The sequence below is a fragment of the Ursus americanus genome, chromosome 24 (genome assembly GCF_024610735.1).
Source record: "Ursus americanus isolate L20-20 chromosome 24, mUrsAme1.1.p, whole genome shotgun sequence".
NCBI classification, from domain to species: domain Eukaryota; kingdom Metazoa; phylum Chordata; class Mammalia; order Carnivora; family Ursidae; genus Ursus; species Ursus americanus.
In genome coordinates, this window is record NC_142150.1 from 35,371,805 (window position 1) to 35,392,256 (window position 20,452).

At 38.6% G+C, this 20,452-nt stretch overlaps 2 protein-coding genes across 2 annotated transcripts; both read right to left on the reverse strand.

Annotated features, from left to right (window-relative positions):
* Positions 1-355: 355 nt before the first annotated feature.
* Positions 356-1,306, reverse strand: LOC123785323 (olfactory receptor 5B2-like). Its single transcript, XM_045787055.2, has one exon. The coding sequence runs from the start codon at positions 1,301-1,303 to the stop codon at positions 356-358; it is 948 nt and encodes a 315-aa protein (XP_045643011.2). The 5' UTR covers positions 1,304-1,306.
* Positions 1,307-12,201: 10,895 nt separating this feature from the next.
* LOC123785324 (olfactory receptor 5B17-like) lies at positions 12,202-13,149 on the reverse strand. The gene has a single exon (XM_045787056.2). It carries the CDS (start codon positions 13,144-13,146, stop codon positions 12,202-12,204), a length of 945 nt encoding a protein of 314 aa, XP_045643012.2. The 5' UTR covers positions 13,147-13,149.
* Between the last annotated feature and the right edge of the window lie 7,303 nt (positions 13,150-20,452).

Genomic DNA, 20,452 nt, shown 5'->3' on the forward strand with positions numbered 1-20,452 from the left:
GTAATCACATCTCCTTTTATTCTAATGTGATTATTTACTTTCGGAAACTGCTACATGAAGATCCTTTTTCTTTTTCAGCTCATTCAGTAATGACTGAAGCATTAATCTACTGAGCTGCTATCATTATTTAGCTCTGGATGGACTGTGCCAGCAAAAGCACATACTTCCTTAAATAAACTTCATTAAAAACAATTATTATATTTTTTCTGCACTTGAGATGATTGGAGCTATTCCTCAACTAAAAAATAAAGAATATTAGAAAAAAATTTTTTCTAACATCCCAAATGTCCATTAACATGTGATTTCTGGCGTGCAGTAGATCTGATTGGGGTGAAATAATTTCTCTGGCCCTACATCATTCACAGACTACACCTAGAGAATATTTTGCCTTCTCAACAACCTTCTTGAATGCATTTTTGACCTCTTTGTTCCTCAAGCTGTAGACCACAGGGTTCAGCATGGGGATGACCATAGTATAGAACACAGATGCGATTTTGTCTGTGTCCATGGAATGATGGGAACTTGGCTGTAAGTACATGACGACGACTGTCCCATAAAATATGGAAACCGCAACAAGGTGAGAAGCACAGGTAGATAAAGCCTTCTGGTATCCCTCACCTGACTGTATCTTCAAAATGGTAGTAAATATGAACAGATAAGAAATAAAGATAACAGAAAGTGCAAAAAAGACATTAAAGCTTGAGATAAAGACAAGAATCAGCTCACTGATGTGTTTATCAGAACAAGAGAGAGCCATGACTGCTGGAATATCGCAGAAAAAGTGATGAATCACATTGGACATACAGAAAGAGAGGCTGAAGCTATCTCCAACATTTACAGAGGCATTTAAGACACCACAGGCATAGGAGCCTATGGCAAGACGTGCACACACACCTGTCGTCATGCTGGTGGTATAATGGAGGGGTTTACACACTGCTGTGTAGCGGTCATAGGCCATTGAGGCTAAGAGGTAATTTTCCACAGTGGCAAAGACTACAAAAAAGAACATCTGGGCAGCACATGCATTGTAGGAGATGACCTTGTCTCCCATAAGGAGCCGAGCCATGACCTTGGGAGTGACTGTTGAGGAGTAACAAAAGTCTACCAGAGACAGGTTACTGAGGAAGAAGTACATGGGTGTGTGCAGACGAGAGTCCAGCAGGATCAGTGTGATCATCCCCAGGTTCCCAAGCAGCGTGATGAGGTAAATGAGGGTGAACATTAGAAAGAGAGGACCCTGCAGTTCTCTGGCATCGGTTAGTCCCAGCAGGATGAAATCAGTCACCTCTGTGTTATTCTTCATGGATGTGATTTGAGAATCACAAGATACCCTATTTCAACAAGAAGAGAACAGAATGATCAGTAAAGAAAAATTGCACAGAAATTGAAATGCATAAGCATTATTGTATTATCACCATAATAACATTTTTGAACATTCTCCATTACCAAGCATGGGAATGGCAACACAATTTAGCGATAACCTATCCATACAAGAATTGACTTCTGTGGAGGAGGGTTCATCACAGATCGCCTTCCCAGCTTCTTATTTTTGTATAGGAGTAAATTGAGTCACAAGAAGGGGTAGTGAGCTGTCCAAGTTCACATGCCTGGAATGGATTGAAACTCCCAAATCAGGGAGTCCAAAATAACTTCCGCTTCCATATGCTCATGTATATTTATTCAATCCTTTCATTATCCCCATCAGATTGATTGGTTATTATGCCCATATATCTAACAGGTAAATTGGCAACAAAGAGACTGAGTATTCCAGTTTACTTGGTAATTGGTAGAACCATGCTCTAGACACATTCAGAATGGTTCCCAAACTAAATGTCGTCAACGAATTTGAATTGATTTTAATCTTATTCAGTTTACACCATGGTAGCCACTCTTCCAAGTTTGATGCTTGGGGTTGTGCAGTAGAGCAATGCACAAATATATGCGTATACATGCAGTGAGATAAATGCAACATTAGAGACAAATACAGTCAACAAAAGGAAAAAAAGGTGCAGAACTGGGCGTAAATACTGGGCTCTGGGATGCAGTGCACGTGCATTCACACAGAAGAGCTTCTGTTTACAACCTGGGAGACATTGGTCCTATGCTAAGTCTCCTGAGCCTCACTTTATCCATCAGTAAAGTGAAGGTGACATGGGAACCTCCCTGCATGTTTCTGGGAGTGTTCAGTGAGGTAATCATGACAAACAGTTCCCACAATGTGGGTGTTCAGCACCAGCCTGACGAGTTCTACCTATAATATTACAAGTAGGATGGAACAGTGATGTCTGTTGGTTTGGGAAGGTTGGTGGCAGCACGCTGGGCTTCAAGGTGTGAGTGAGTTTTGATGTCTGGTAGTTTTGCTCTGACTTGTATTTTCTCACACACTATGTCCACCCAGATCTTTTGTCTCGTCCAGTATTTCTCACTCTGTCCTATCTCTCCTCTGTTAGTGGTTTGTCACCCATTCTGTGTGAGAACACCCACACTGACCTCTTTTGCTTCATTTCCTCCTTTGGGTCCACATTTTAGCTTGGGTTGGAAGACTCTTATTTTATTTTGGACTCATTCTCACTGTTATTACTGTCAACACTTACCAGGTCATAAATAATGAGAGTTGAAAGTCCACATCTGTGGGTTTGATGCTAGCTCTGCAGATTGTTCTCGAGCAAGCACAGTGATTACAATTTTTTTTGTAATAATCTTTTATTATGTTATGTTAGTCACCATACAGTACATCCTTAGTTTTTGATGTAGTGTTCCATGATTCATTATTTGTGTATAACGCCCAGTGCTCCATGCAATACGTGCCCTCCTTAATACCCACCACCCTTCACATAATACATGTCTGGAATTTATAGTGTTTGTGTTTGTGAACCCATCACTCCGTAATAGTATAAGCTATAATTTCTTGTTTAGCATTTGCTACGTTTTATGATGACTGGAACGTTCTTATTGGGCCCCATCATTAACCCAGTATAAAATTACTATCTCGAAATCCTTAACTCACTCCTATGTGCACAGTACCTTTTACCATGTAAGAGAACATAATCACAAACCCCAGGATTAGGAGGTAGGCATACTGCGGAGCAATATTCTGCCTGCCACATAGGGATGAAAAGAATATATAATGGGTAAATTATCTAGAGACTTAGAGATTGCTGAAGCTGAGACACCTTCACAGATCTCATGGCCAACTCTCGGATTGTGTTTCACAATCAACAGCATAGCAGAAAGAGGTATTAACTTCTCCATGGTCACATATCTGGAATGAATCTGTTCCCAAATCAGATTTCTGAGGGTTAGTAACAGCTTTCCTGCAGTGCCTATGTGCTAGTGTCTCACAGATAAACAGAAATCAGAAAAGACAGACAAGCAGGCAGGCAGATGGACACCGGAGACAGGCAGATGGAACATGGCTGGAGGAGGGATGGATGGATGGATGGATGGATGGATGGATGGATGGATGGATGGAAATAACAGAAGAGGAAGGAATATAAATTGTGTATGCACACACCTACATATAACTTAATATACAACTAAGAAAATGAAGGATTCAAGAAGTCATGTGTCTTCTTAAAATTCTGCACCTAGTATGAAATGTTTAAGATACAAATGTATATCTCACTGATTTAATGCCTGTGGCTTTAATCATCTCATTGTCAAATTTTCTAGACGCTCAAATAATAAAAGGGCTGGTTGTGGGGAAATGGTAGTAAAACTGGAGTAAGGATCTCGGCGGCTTCATGATGATCCTTCTAGAGTCTAAAGAAGTGTCATTTCACCCTGTTTGGTTAGTTATCCCTTCAATAACATGTCAACACATAGTAAACAGGAGAAATTTACCACCTATTCAATCAGAGTACCATCTATCGTAATTGCTGAGTAAGCTCTAACAGAAGGTTTTTCTTTTTTTCTAATGCAAGTGCCTGATTTAAGCTCTGATGCCTAGAAATCCACTCAGAGAGGCATCCACTTCAAAGATGTCTATCTCGAATAAACACATTGCCAGCCACTACATAAGGAGCCAGCTCTGGACCCCACAGACTCCTTTGTTTTAGAGATCTTCGTTGGTTTAGATAACCTACTATCTGGGCCATTTGTTTTTCTCTTCTTATGCTTTAAATTCCCTCTTTTATGTTTTAAATTCATTACTGAAGCGTGAACCCAAGATACCCTAGGCCCCCATCCTTCACACTAATAAAAGCAGAACCCAGGCCTGCTCTCTTTCTCTATCCATGATCTTCCTGTGTGGCCCCAGGTGTACCACGTGGTTTCCAGAACCTGCGAGTAATCAACCTTGTCTCTTTCAGAGCTTCCTGGTGGTTATGGCTGAGCACGTCTTGCAATCAATATAAGAACCACAAGGGTCCATCCAGCCACACTGCTGGTTATCAATAGCCTGAGACCAGCACAAAACAATACATTTATACTATCCTATTACAGAAAGCAGCATAAAATTTCATACATTCTATACTACTCTCTGCTGATTAAAATGTTTTTGCATTTGAATCCCATACTTAAGCCTGTGTTTCAGACAAAGTGTCCAAACAACTAGGTATGAGCTCAAAAACTCGTAGAAGAGATAGCTGCCCCAGGGCTTCGACATCAATTACATTTTTCCCTAAAAGTATATATGAACTATAGAAGCTTACCTTGTTCTTGAGAAGAAAGAAAAGACACTCCTGAACTGTGAGTCTGAAATCAGAAATTCAGACCTACAAGAATGTACAAACAATTTTGGAACATATCTCAGATATGGTCAAAATATTCCAAGGTGCCTGAGACATGCAGAGATGAAGAAGGATCATAAACATGGAGCCAGGAAGCCTAGGGTCAAATCTTGCATCTACCATGGATTTTTCTCTGTGTTAAAAGAGTCATTTACCTTGCACTGAGCTCTGTTTCCTTGTTTGTGGTGTAGAAATAATAAAATTACTTCACCCACGATTTCACAGAATTTTATCTGTGAACAAGCGTGGGTCTATAAAGACCTTAGTAAGGGTTACCCTTTCAGCATAATATAATATAATTATTATCTTAGGGTGTTTGCCCTGGCTATGGTTGCAGAGTCACTGCCAACGCTCAGTTTGGGGAAAGACTGGTATGTGTACTAAAAAGCATTAGTGTTCATTTCGATAAAGAGTGACTGAAGGGGTCTACTCAAAGTCTGGTCCTTTTAAAATATTGTCAGGTGGAGTCATGATATGATTTCAGACCCTGATGAATGGGAACCAGAAGAAAATCTCTAGGCATAAAATTCCTAAGCAACAGGCCCCCATGAGGCCAATCATTTCTATCCAGGGAAGAAACAATTAAACTGGATATGGGAATATACTTTGTTGCATTGAGTAGCACACAGATGCATTTGTGATAATATTTTTCCTTCCCAGGATGCGTGAATGGCTCATTCGGTTAAGCATCTGCTTTCTGCTCAGGTCATGATCCCAGGGTCCTGGGATCAGGTCCCGTATTGGGTTCCTTGCTCCGTTGGGAGTCTGCTTCTCCCTCTGCCTGCCCCCCCTTCCACTTGTGCTCTCTCTGACAAATAAATAAATAAATAAATAAAATCTTTTAAAAAACTGAGCAAGGAACCCAATACGGGACCTGATCCCAGGACTCTGGGATCATGACCTGAGCAGAAAGCAGACGCTTAACTGAATGAAACAAACTGAGGGCTTCAGAGGGGAGGAGTGTGGGCTATTGGGATAGGCCGGTGATGGGTATTAAGGAGGGCACATATTGCATGGTGCGCTGGGTGTTATAAGCAAATGATGAATCATGGAACATTACATCAAAAACTGGGGATGTACTGTGTGGTGACATAACATAATACAAAATTATTATAAAAAATAAACAAAATAAAAAATATTTTTCCTCCCCTCAATTTTATTAAGTTGTCATTCACTACATAAATACTGAGTTTAATAGATTTACATTTTTTATATATTGATATTCATAATATGTTCTAAAAACATTTTGCTTTCTGTCTGCCGTCTATTTTATTTATTTCATTTTTTCCCGTTTCCATTCTTTTACTTGTTATAATTAAATTGTAGGCTACTGGATTTTTAGAGATTAATAAATGAAATCCCTGTTTTTCTTTCTTGTGTTTATGACAAACCAACAATATGACACATTGGCCAAAAATATGGGGAGTAAATTCAGCCTTAATACTAAGAAGTCCATTCAAAAATTTGATTCGGGTCTGTAGACAGATGGGCTTCTTTTCTACCCTGAATTACTGTGTCATAGCAGATGCAGCAAGTTCTCTATCCACATCCCCCAGGCACTCAAGTGGCTGCAGAAGTGAGAGCTGGGGACTCAAAACAACATGTAAAGGTAGTCAAAGGTACAAGTTCTAAGATAAATGAGTTCTGCAGATGTGATGTACACCATGATAACTATAATTAACGATGCTGATATATCTATTTGAAAGTTTCTAAGACATTAGAGCTTAAAAGTTCTCATCACAAGATAAAAAATTTGTACCTATGTGAGGTACAATAGATGCTAGCCAAACATTGTTATAGTCGTTTCTTTTTTCCCCAGTGATTTTATTTCATTATTTTATTTTATTTTTGGTTTTATTTAAATTCAAGTTACTTAACAGATAGTATATTATTAATTTGGGGGTAGACTTTCATGATTCATCAGTTGCATGTAACACCCAGTGTTCATTACATCAAGTGCCCTCCTCAATGCCCATCACCCAATTACCCCAACCCCCATCTACCTGTACTCTAGCAACGCTCAGTTTTTTTATCTTTAGAGAAATTAGTCTTTTATGGTTTGTCTCCTTCTCTGTTTTTATCTTATTTTATTTTTCCTTTCCTTCCCCTAGGTTCATCAGTTTTGTTTCTTAAATTACACATAAGAGTAAAATCGTATGGTATTTGTCTTTCTCTGACTGACTTGTTTTGTTTAGCATAATACCCTCTGGTGCCATCCACATTGCTGCAAATTGCAAATTTTCATTCTTTTTGATGGCTGAGTAATATTCCAGTATGTATGTATATATACACATATATATACATAGGTGAGATACATATATATCCCATATCTTCTTTATCCATTCATCCATCAGTGAATATCTGCACTCTAGTACTAGTCTATTGTAGACACTGCTGCTATAAACATTGGAGGTTCCAATCATTTCAAATATTATGTTGTACATCTTAAACTTATTTAATGTGATATATCAATTATATCTTAATAAAGTAGAAAAAAACAAAATTTGAAACTGGTCAATGTAATTAACCAGATTGAGGAGAAAAAACACATAATTATCTGATTTATTAATTCAGAAAAATTACTTGACAAAATCTCCAATGCCTTCATGATAAAAGCAACCAGAAATCTAAGAACAGAAGTGAACTTCTTCAAAATTATAAAAAACATTAATGAAAAACCCTCAGCTAACATCATACTTGAATGTGAAAGAGAGAAATCCTTCCCTGTAAGATCACATACTAGACAGTGTGCCTGCTTTCACCACTTTTATTCAAAGTTATGTTGAAAGTTCTATCTAGAGTAATTACACAAGGAAAGAAGAATTACAAGTCATATAAATTGGAAAGAAAAATCATATGATTTTCAGATGATATGATCTCATATAGAGAAAATCCTAAAGAATGTACAAGAAACTATTAGCTAATAAACTTATTGGCCAACCAAAAATAAGTTGTGCTTACATACACTAGCAATAAACAATCCCAGAGAAAATTAAGGAATCCACTTACAGTAGCATTCTTATGTTAAAACACAGGGGAATAAATTTAACCAAGGGATGAAAGGGCTGTACACTGAAACTACCAAATAAATTCCTGAAATTCAAGGAGGCCTAAATAAATGGAAAGACAGTCTATGTTCATGGATTGGAAGATATGATATTGTTTACTGGCAATACATTCCAAAGTGACCTACAGGATTAATGCTATCCCTATCATAATTTTAATGACCAGAAATAGAAACGCAATTACTAAAATTCAAATGGAATTTCAAGAGACCATGAATAGCCAAACAATGTCGAGAAGGAAGAACAAAGTAAGAGGACTCACACTTCTTGATTTCAAAACATAAAACAAATCTGAAATAATCAAAGCAATTTGATATTGCCCTAAGGATAGAGATATAGATCAATTGAATAGAATTGAGAGATAAGACATAAATCCATATATCTATTGCCAATTGATTTTTGACAAAAGTGCCAAGTCCAGTTAATTAGAAAAGAAGTCATCAACAAATGGTGCTGGAACAACTAGATACCCAAATGCAAAATAATAAAGTTGGACCCTGCCACACACCATATATAGAAACCAACTCAAAATGGTTGATGAGCGAAATACGAGAGTTAAAAACAAAACCATCAGAAAACATGGGAAAAAGTCCAGACGTTGGGTCTGGAAATGGTTTCTCATGTATTACACCAAACACAAGCTACAAAAGAAAAAAAGAGATAGATCAGACTTCAAACTTTGTATATCAAAGTACATCTTCAAGAAAGTGAAAAGAAAACCTACAGAATGCAAGAGAAAATTTGCAAATCACATTTCTGATAAGGACATAATATGCAGTATATATAAAGAACCCAAAAACTCAACAACAGAAAAATCAATAGCCTTCTTGAAAAATGGGCAAGGTACTTGAACAGACATTTCACTGAAGAAGATTCACTAAAAGCCAATAAGCACATGGAAGTATGATCAAAATCATTGGCATTACGGGAAAGTAAATCAAAACCATGAGATACAATTTCACACCCATTAGGATGGCAATTATGAAAGAAAATGGAACTAACAAGTTGTAGCAAGAATGTGCATAAATTGGAACCATTGTACATTGCTGGTGGGAATGTAAAATGGGACAGCTGCTACTGAAAACAGGTTAGTGGTCTTCAAAAGTTAAACATACCATTACCATATGAACCAGCCATTCTGCTCTTAGTAATATCACCAAAGAATGAAAACAGTTCCTCAAACAATACTTGTGCATGAATACAAATAGTTATGCTGCATTATTAACAATTGCCAATGGGTGAAAACCATCCAAATGTCCATCAATTGAAAATGGATGAAAAGATATGGTATATACATACAATGGAATATTATTCAGCCATAAAAAGAAATGAAGTATTGATACACACTGCAACACAGATGAGCCTCAAAAACATTAAATGGAATAAAAGAAATCAAACATAAAAGATCACATAACATATGATTCTATTTACATGACCTATCCATAATAGGTGAATCCACAGAGGTTGAAGGCAGACTATTGGTTCCCAGGGGCAGAGGGCCTTAATGGTGCAGGATCTTTGTGAGTGAAAAAATCTTTTGGAATGAAATAGATGCGACGGTTGCATAACATTGTGAATGTGCCAAATACTAGCGAGTTGCACACTTTATTTTTTTATTTGTTATTGAATTAAATTGAACTCAATTTGAATTGATTTTGTTATGTTAATCTCACATAAATTAAAAAAGGAGAGGCAGAGGGAAATTAGACAGGCAAAAGGAGGAGAAAGTAACTTGACTTTGTAAAGGCAGAGACTGAACTAATGGGACTAAAACCAGGAATGCGGAAGCCACCTGAAGATGAAATCTAGAAGGGACGGAGTCACGCATGCCACTCTGGAGACTGACACTTTTGTTTCATCCCAGTGAAACTGATTTCCAACAACTGGCTTCCAGAACTGTGGGAAAACAAATGTGTGTTGTCTGAAGGCCCCAGAGCGTGCTCATTGGTTACAGCAGCCATAGGAAACTGATATAAAATCTTTACGATCTTTGTTGTGCTCAACTGTGAGTTCTCAATTTCATGTGTGACTGCAGCATAACCTGGCGTGCTCTGTTGTCTGTGTTCTGTTTTTACAAACAGATGTTGAGTTTCTCTGTTTGCTTCCTCTTACCACGCAGCTGTTCATTCCTTAAAATCTTTTACTGAGCCTCAGCTGTGATCTAGGCCCTAGTGTTTATTAGTGACCAGACCAGAAATTGTACCAGCATGCATAGAACTTTTCTTTTTAAAGATTTTATTTATTTATTTATTTATTGGAGAGAGAGCAAAAGTAAGAGAGATCACAGAGGGAAGGGGAGAAGCAGACTCACCGATGAGCGGACAGCCCAATGCGGGGCTCGATCCCAGGACCCTGAGACCATGACCTGAACCGAAGGCAGACGTTTCACTGACTGAGCCACCCAGGCAGCCAGAACTTTTATTTTAATGGGGAAAACAAACAAAAGGAATAAACGCACAAAAATGAATATACAATATTTCGATAAGCATCATGATGGAAAAGATGATAGAGATAAATATTTGTGAGTTATTCCAGTAACTTTGTTCCTACACAGGATCACATTTCATTAGATACTCTTGAGTTCTATGGACTAGACATTAGGCTGGATTCTGAGAACACACACCTAAGGAAGGTAACATCTTTGGTCTCAAAGGCTTGCAATTCAGTACTACAATTAAACCTACAAAAACAAGACAATATAATCCGTACGTGTTTTAATAGTTCTATGGAGAAGGCTGGCAAATTAGCTGAATGAAAGAAGGATAAGAAAAGGAACAGAAGGGAAAGGATGCAAATATACTCTGAGCAGCTACTCTGTTTCGGGTACTGTGCTAAGGTCTGGCTCATTCAGAACCGATTTAATGTAAGTCTGTGAGGGAGGCATTAGTTTCCCCATTAGAAACTCAGCACACTCAATAACTTGCCCTGTATCACAAAGTTTGGCTTGGAATGGAGTTCACGTTGAATTTGTCCTCTCCAAAACCTGTGTTAATTTTATTGGGGCTAGCCACTTTGGTTATGATATGGAGGCTGGGTGAGGATTCACAGAGAAAGCATTGTAGAATCAAACTGTATTGGAGAAATTTGAGTTTTTCCAGGATATATCCTCCCCACTCCCACAACAACATCCAGATGGTGTAATGAGAAGCTCTCTCTATCTGTTAGGATAAATCATACCAGCTGTCCTACAAGCAAACTCCAGAATGGCAGCGGCATGACCAGTGAGGTTTTTCTTGGTTGCATATGGTTCCATTAGCTGTTCTGAGGGAGCTTATACAGAGATTCAATGGTGCTAGGTTTTTTTCTATTTTGAGGTTTTGTCATCTCTTGTGGTCTGGATCGTCTCCATCCAGCTGGTGACAAAAAGAATGAACAGGACATCACATGGGGAGATTCATGGGCAGACTTGGAAGTAGCATATATGACCTGTACTCACATTCATTCACAAGAACACAAACACATGGTCACAATTAACTACATGAAGGGTGGAGACATGGAGCCTATGTATGTCTCCAGGAGTAAACATAGTTTGGAAAACAACTAACCAGTTTTTTCCATTGTAATGCTTATGATCATCAAATATCCATCTTACACTTCCTCCCATACAGAAAATTTATTATCCACCTCCACCAAGGAGACAACCTGAATCCCAACTAATTAATATACAAGCACAATGTCCAGGCTATTGCACAGGTTAAATGGTCTTCTCCACCCAGTCCATGTGTGGCTCCTTGTTGTCTAGCAATTATACACTAAAAAGAAAACATAATTCATTCCATATCCAGACCCAATAAATAATGCTGGGCCTGAATAAAGATAATTGGGGAAAAGAGAGCCTCCATTCAGAACAGTAAGCAAAGGAAGATGCACAGGATTTCAGTTTAAATCTTTATTTTATTATTACGCTATGTTAGTCACCATACAGTACATCATTAGTTTTTGATGTAGTGTTCCATGATTCATTGTTTGCGTATAACACCCAGTTTAGAAATCTTATGGAATTGACAATACCAAGGCCCCTCAACCTGGTGATGGGATATATTTCTTCAGGAGACCCTGATTTTTGTTTCAGGGGAAAACTCCATTATCCACTGTTTCCTTACTACCTGGTCCAATCTCTTTAATATTTTTTTTTTCTTATCCATTATTTTTTCTTACCATTACTGAAGTACATCAAGGAAAAACTATGTCTAACACAATAGTAACAAGGAAGGTTTATTCATAAACTGCTTTCATTAAAAAATATATTTGTTCTCCATTTTGGATCTTGGACCTCTTACAAAATTAAAGAAAGAAATAACATTTGAGTGATTTAATGTTTAAATACCCTATATGGCCGTGAACATTGAGTTATGGCATGGAGTAGATCTGAGTGGGAAAAAATAACTTGTGTGGATTCTAGATCACTAGAAGACTACACCTAGAAAATATTTTGCCTTCTCAACAACGTTCTTGATGGCATTCCTGACCTCTTTGTTCCTCAGGCTGTAGACCATAGGGTTCAGCATGGGGATGACCATAGTATAGAACACAGATACAATTTTGTCTGTGTCCATGGAATGACTAGAACTTGGCTGTAAGTACATGACAATGACTGTCCCATAAAATATGGAAACTGCAACAAGGTGAAAAGCACAGGTAGATAAAGCCTTCTGGTATCCCTCACCTGACTGTATCTTCAAAACGGTGATAAATATGAACACGTAGGAAATCAAGATTATAAGAATTGCGAAAAAGATATTAAAGCTTGAAATAAGCACAAGAATCAGCTCATTAATGTCTTTATCTGAGCAAGCCAGGGTCATGACTGCTGGACTATCACAGAAAAAGTGATGGACCACATTGGACATACAGAAAGAGAGACTGAATGTGTTTCCAATGTCAAAAGCAGCAGTTAGAAAACCAAAGACATAGGAGCCTATGGCCAGACGAGCACACACACCTGTCGTCATGGTCGTGGTGTAATGAAGGGGTTTGCACACTGCTGCGTAGCGGTCATAGGCCATTGAGGCTAAGAGGTAATTTTCCACAGTGGCAAAGAACAGAAAAAAGAACATCTGGGCAGCACATGCATTGTAGGAGATGACCTTGTCTCCTATAAGTAATCCGGCCATGACCTTGGGAGTGACTGTTGAGGAGTAACCAAAGTCCATCAGAGACAGGTTACTGAGGAAGAAGTACATGGGGGTGTGGAGACGGGAGTCCAGCAGGATCAGCGCCATCATCCCCAGGTTCCCGAGCAGCGTGATCAGGAAGATGAGGGTGAACATTAGAAAGAGAGGACCCTGCAGTTCCGGGGCAGTGGCTAGTCCCAGCAGGATGAATTCTTTCACCTCTGTGTTATTCTTCATGGATGGGATTTGCATATCACAAGATGCTCTGCTGCAAAGAAAAGGAACACACTGATGAATGGAAACCGGTTGCCCAGAAATGGAAATGTACAAGCATTATTTTATTAGAGCACCAGTTTGCTCTTTAATGTACTCCATTTCTGAAGCATGCGATGGCGACACAATTTAGTGACAACTTATCTCTACAGGAATAAGCTTTTGGATGGGAAGTGTCCTTACAGATCATCTTCCCAACTTCTAGATTTTGCATATGAGTAACTGAGTCGCAGGAAAGGCTAACGAGTTGTCCAATTTCACATGCCTGGAATGAATCCATCTCCTATATCATATCTTTAAAGTCTAATAGATTACACTTCTGCAGTGCTCTCGGGCCAGGTGCTCTATATGAATATATTTATTTAATCCTCTCATCAGTCCTATCAGTCCTATTCCTCCCCTATAGTTACCTAGTAATTTGGCAACTTAGAGATCAAGGAATTTATTTAAGTTTAGTTAGGTATTAATGGACAAAGCCAAGCTTTAGACCCGATCAAAAGGGTTCCCAACCTAAATGTTGTGAATGAATTTGAATTGCCTTTAATTTCATTCAGTTTACACTTACTTGTCTCTATTGTACTTAATGCATGGCGTAGCATAGTTGCATAATTCACAAATAAATGCATGGTAGATGCAGTGGGCTAAATGCAGCGTTAGAGGCTTGTGCAGTCAGCAAAGCCAATTCTGAACAGAAGGTACAGCGCTGGATGTAAAGGCTTGGACTCTGAGAAGCACGTGTGTGCAATCACATATCACCCCTACCGTTTACAACTGGGAGACTTTGGTCCTAACTTCTCTAAGTCTCTATCCACCAGCAAAATGAAGGTGCTGTTGGAACCTACCTCAAAGGATTATTGTAAGAATTTAAAGACACAGTGTATAAAAAGAGTTAGCACGATGAGGGTGCCAAGCACAATCCGGAGGAGTACGAGCTATAATATCATCAGCATAGAGCAGTGGTCTCTACGTTGTTGTAGGACAGTCAGGTGGCAGATGTAGGGGGCTGGGTTTTAAGTCTGTTGGCCTTGACCTTTGATTTGCCTTTTTCTACATGCTGTCTACACAGATATTTTGTTTTCCCCCTATTTCTCACTCTGTGCTCATGGCTGAGTCAATCATTTTGTGTGAGAACCCAGGGATCCTCAGGTTTTCCTTTTCTTAATTTCTTTCTTGAGATCCACGGTTTACCTTTCCTCTCTATCCTACACTCATTCTTACTGTCATTCCTCACAACACTGAGCTGGATCACGGACACTGAAGGCTGAGAATTCATGGCATGGGGGCTGATACTACTCTGCAGATCCGTTCATGAGAAAGCACAAATCTTTGCATTTTTAATTGAAGCTTTGTGAAAGACACGCCTTCTTCGGTAACCGCTGTTCTCTACCATCTTCCTCCTGGCTCCTGAACACACTCTCTTACACGTCTTCCCCTTAACGTGTTTGTGTTTGTCAACACCTCATCCACATAATGTGTTGTTATGATATCACACCTGTGTCAGTTGCTGTGTTCTCTGATGACTAATAGCTCTCCCGAGCTTAAAATTCCTGCTTATGTGTAGTTGGTCTCATAGATCAAGAGAAAAATAATATGGATAATAGATGATACTGGAGATGATGATAACGATCATGGTCCTGATGATAGATAAGTAGATACAGCAGGAGAGGAAGGGATATAAATCAGGTATGTGCACACACTCACACACCTGTACATATAACTAATTTACTGCTAAGAACATGAGGACTCATAGGACCGATGAGATTTCTTAAAATTCTTCACCTAGTACTAGATATTTAAGATACAGACCCATGTCTAACTGATCTTAATGCTTGTGGCTTAAATCATTGAACTGTCAGATTTTCTAGATGAACAGGTAATAACGGGGTAGGTTGTAGGGAAATAATAGTGAAAAATATGTAAGGATCTTGGTAGCTCCCTGATGCTCTTTCTGGAAAGGAAAGAAGTGTCGTTTCACCCTGTTTGGTTAGCTATCCCTTCAGTGACAAAACACACAGTAAACAGGAGGAATTCAGCACCAACCCAATCAGAGTACCATCTATCACAGGGTTTTCTTAACCTCTTAAGAAAAGCAGCAGGGAATTTCAGAACTACTCCTCTGCGCTTCACTGATTACAATGTTTTGCCCTGACTCCTGTACTTATGCCAATATTCAGAAATGGTGTTCACACAACCAGGTAGGAGCTCAAACCTCACAGAAGATGTAGACACCCCACTGCTCCTGCATCAGTTACATTTCACTGCAAGTGGAGATTGAATCTAGAAGCTTACCTGGCTCTTGAAAAGAAAGGAGAGACAGTGCTGAATTGTGAGTCTGCAATCAGAAATTCAGCCCTAGAAGAATGTTATAAATAACGTAGGAGAAATTCTGTCTCATGTTCTGGTCAAGACGTTCCGAGTTCCCTGAAGCATGAAGACGTGGACGAAGGATCATTAACACGGGGCTTCCTAGGAAACCTGCAGTTTAAGTAGTGCACCTACCATGGATTTTTCGAGGTACTCAGAAAATGATTTACCTTCTGCTGATCTCAGTCTCCTTATTTATGATAAAGAGATAATAAAATTATCTGTCCCACAGACTTTCCAGAATTGTATCTGCGACTAGCAAACGAGGGCAAATGCACAAAAGACCTTAGTAAGGGCTTAACTTTTCAGCATGAATCAGTTTAATTTTTATTTCAGGGCATCCTCCCTGCCTGTCATTGCGGACTCACTGCAAATACCCAGTTGGGGCAGAAGCTGGTGTCTATACAAGTTTAGCTCCCAGTTCAATAAATGTTGACCAAATGGGCTCTGTCAGAGTCTGGTCCTTTTAAATAACCTCCTGGAATCATGATGGGATTTCAGTGTGTAATGAACAAGAACAAGGAGAAAATTGTATGGGTGTGGAACTCTTGGGGGGAAAGACCCCTGTGAGGGCAAACACCTCTCCTCATCGCAATTATATAAGGCAGAAGCAATTAAAGTCTATGCGGGGGGATAATTTGGTATGTTGTGTAGCACATATGATATTTGCAGTCTTGCTCTCGTCTCTCTCCCCTCCCCCATTTAAAAAATTAAGGTGACTTTTGGGGCAATTGGGTGGTTCAGTCTGTTAAGCGCCTGACTTCAGCTCAGGTCATGATCTCAGGGTCCTGGGATCCATCAGCCTTGGGCTCCTTGCTCAGCTTGGGGTCTGCTTCTCCCTCTCCCTCCGCCACTCCCCCCTTGTGTTCACTCTCTCTCTCTTTTTCTCTCTGTCAAATAAATAAATAAATAAATAAAATCTTTTTAAAAATTAGGGTGACTTTTACATACATTGAGTGGTTTTGTTTAATTTACATTTACTGTTATCTTTGATATTCGAAATGCATCTTTTTTATTCAAGTATAGTTGACACACCATGTTAATTAGTTTCAGGTGTGCAACATACTGATTCAACAATTGTATATGTTATGCTATGTTCAACACGAGTGTATCTACCGTCTGTCACCACACAAGACTATTACACTATCACCGACTATGTTCCCTATATTGTACCTTTTAGCTCTATTTCATTTATTTACTTATTTAATTTTTTAATTATGTTCAGTCTATTTCTGAAAATTAATTTTGTTTTCTGTGTATCACATGTTTAATACCCTCTAGATCCATCCATGTGGTCGCAAGTGGCAAGATTTTATTTTTTTATGGTTGAGTAATATTTCGTTTCTGTACAGATATATACAACTTCTTCTTTATCCATTCATCCATCAGTGGACACTGGGGCTGCTTTCATAATTTGGCTATTGTAAATAATGCTGCAATAAGCACAGGAGTGCATATATCTTTTTGTATTATTGTTTTTGTAATTTCTGGTAAATACCCAGTAGTGGAATTACTGGATCATATAGTAATTTTGTTTTTAATTTCTTGAGGTGCCTTCATGCCATTTTCCACAGTGATTGCACCAATTTACATTTCCATCAACAGTGCACGAAGGTTCCTTTTTCTCCACATCCCTGCTAACACTTGTGGTTTCTTGCCTTTTTGATTTTAACCATTCTGACAGATGTGAGGCGCTACCTCATTGTGGTTTTGATGTGCATTTCCCTGGTGATGAGTGATGTTGAGCGTCTTTTCATGTGTCTGTATCTCTTCTTTGGAGAAGTAAGTCTTGAAGTTGAGTAGTGTTGGTCTTGCAACTTTGTTCCTCTCTTTACACATTGTGCTAGCTATTCTGGGTGTTTACCTCTCCACATAAACTTTAGAATCAGTTTGTCCAGATCCACAAAATCACTTACTGGGACTCCGAGACGTCAATGAATCTGTACATAAAGTTGGGAAGAACTGACATCTTGACAACGTTGAGTCTTCCTATCCATGACAATGGAATGTCTCCCCATTTATTCAACTTTTGTTTGGTTTCATTCATCAGCATCAGGGTTTAGTAATGTTTTTTATTTCATTTTTTCTTTTGTTATCTTGTTAGATTTATAACTATTTGATTTGGGGGTGCTAATATGAAAGGCCATGTATTTTTAATTTCAACTTGCACTTGTTCATTGCCAGTATCTAGGAAAGTGATAGAATCTAGTATATTAGCCTTGCATTCTACAACCAGGCTATAATCCTTCATTAGTTCCAGGAGGTTTTTTTTCCCCATTCTTCCATATATCTACATAGACAAACATTTCATCTGTGAACCGAAACAGTTTTTATTTTTTCCTTCTCAGGGCTCCACATTGTGAGATTCCATTCATATAACATAGGATTGGAGGACTCAGAGATTTCCAAGAGATGGGGGAGCAGGGACTGGCAGGCTATAACAGAAGTGGAAAGGGAAATTTTAGGATGATAAAGTATTCTCCATGCTACAGTGCTGGGGAACACATGACTCTGCATTTGTTAAAACCCTTAAAACTTACGTAGAAAAGAGTAAAATTAATACATACAAATCCTGGTTTCCTAGTTTTACAAATGTCCCGTGGTAACATAAGATTACTCTTTAGAGGAAACTAGGTGAGAGTTGATTTGCTTTCTGTGGCTGTTAGAACAAATGACCACAAACTTGGAAGCTGAAACAACATATATTCATTCTTTCACAGCCTAGAATCCAGACATCCAAAACAGTTTCCCTGGGAAAAAGTCGGTGTGTTGGAAGAGCCATGCTCCCTCCATAGGCTCTAAGAGAAAATCCATTTCTTGCCTCTTTCATCTTCTGATGGCTGTTGTCATCCGTAGTTTGTTGTCGTATCACTTCAACTACTTTGTTTACTCCTCTTTTATCTGCAATTAAACCTCTTAAAAGTATATGTAGGATTTCTTTCATGGTCCACACAGAAAATCTGTGATAAAATACTAAAGCTAATCACATCTGCATAGTCCTTTTATTTTATTTTTAATAATATTTTTTATTATATTATGTTAGTCACCTTACAGTACATCCCTAGTTTTTGATGTAAAGTTCCATGATTCATTACTTGCGTACAACACCCAGTGCACCATGCAATATGTGCCCTCCTTACTACCCATCACCAGCCTGCATAGTCCTTTTAGGCCATATGAGGTAACCTTGGAAAGTCCCAGGAATTAGGATGTGGATCTCTTTGCAGGCCATTAATCAGACTGCCACAGAGTTACATTGAATATTCTGTACCATTTAAAAATTTTCTCCATAACTCTAAAATAGTTTTAAAATTAAATAATTATTTATTTATTTTTATTATGTTCAACTAGCCAACATATAGTACATCATTAGTTTTTGATGTTAATGATTCATTAGTTGAGTATAACACCCAGTGCACATCCCAACACATGCCCTCCTTAATACCTATCCCCAAGATACCCCATCCTCTTACTCCCTCCCTTCTATATTGTTTATATTCTACATAGATACTCAGAATCATTTCAATTAATTATATTTCTTTTTTTATAATAATTTTTATGTTATGTTATGTTAGTCACCATACAGTACATCCTTAGTTTTTGATGTAGTGTTCCATGATTCATTATTTGCGGTTAATACCCAGTGTTCCATGCAATATGTGCCCTCCTTAATACCCATCACCGGCCTAGCCCAATCCCCTACCCCCCTCCCCTCTGAAGCCCTCACTTTGTTTCCCAGAGTCCATAGTCTCTCATGGTTCATTTCCCCCTTCTGTTTACCCCCCGTTCATTCTTCCCTTCCTTCTCCGACAGATCTTCCTGCTATTTCTTATGTTCCATAAATGAGTGAAACCATATGATAATTGTTTTTCTCTGCTTGACTTATTTCACTTACCATAATCTCCTACAGTCCCGTCCATGTTGCTGCAAATGTTGGGTAATCATTCTTTCTGATGGCTGAGTAATATTCCATTGTATATATGAACAACATCTTCTTTATCCAGTCATCTGTTGAAGGGCATCTCGGCTCCTTCCACAATTTAGCTATTGTGGACAATGCTGCTATGAACATTGGGGTGCATATGGCCCTTCTCTTCACTATGTCTGTATCTTTGAGGTAAATACCTGGTAGTACAATTGCTGGATAATAGGGTAGCTTTATTTTTAACTTTTTGAGAGACCTCCACACTGTTTTCCAGAGTGGCTGTACCAACTTGCATTCCCACCAACAATGTAGGAGGGATCCCCTTTCTCCACATCCTCTCCGGCAATTGTTGGTTCTTGTCTGGTCAATTTTTGTCTTTCTAACTGGCTTAAGGTGGTATCTGAATGTGGTTTTGATTTGAATTTCCCTGATGGCTAATGATTTTGAACATTTTTTCATGTGTCTGTTAGCCATTTGTATGTCTTCATTGGAAAAGTGTCTGTTCATATCTTCTGCCCATTTTTTGATTTGTTTATTTGTTTCTTGTGTATTGTGTTTGAGAAGTTCTTTGTAGATCTTGGATACCAGTCTTTTATCTGTAGTGTCATTTGCAAATATCTTCTCCCACTCTGTGGGATGCCTCTTAGGTTTTTTTTTTGCTGTTTCCTTGGCTGTGCAGAGGCTTTTTATCTTGATGAAGTCCCACAAGTTCATTTTTTCTTTTGTTTCTCTTGCCTTTGGAGATGTGTCATGAAAAAAGTTGCTGTGGCTTATGTCAAAGAGGTTACAGCCTATGTTCTCCTCTATGATTTTGATGGATTCCTGTCTCCCATCAAGGTCCTTTGTCCATTTGGAGCTTATCTTTGTGTACGGTGCGAGAGAGTGGTCAAGTTTCATTCTTTTGCATATAGCTGTCCAATATTTCATATGTATGAAGTAATTTCCAAATATCAGAAGCTAACCCTTAAATCATCCATATTT

Excerpts from the sequence above, each read along its gene's own strand:
- LOC123785323 (XM_045787055.2), bottom strand. The coding sequence starts at position 1,303 with ATGAAGAATAACACAGAGGTGACTGATTTCATCCTGCTGGGACTAACC.
- LOC123785324 (XM_045787056.2), bottom strand. The coding sequence starts at position 13,146 with ATGAAGAATAACACAGAGGTGAAAGAATTCATCCTGCTGGGACTAGCC.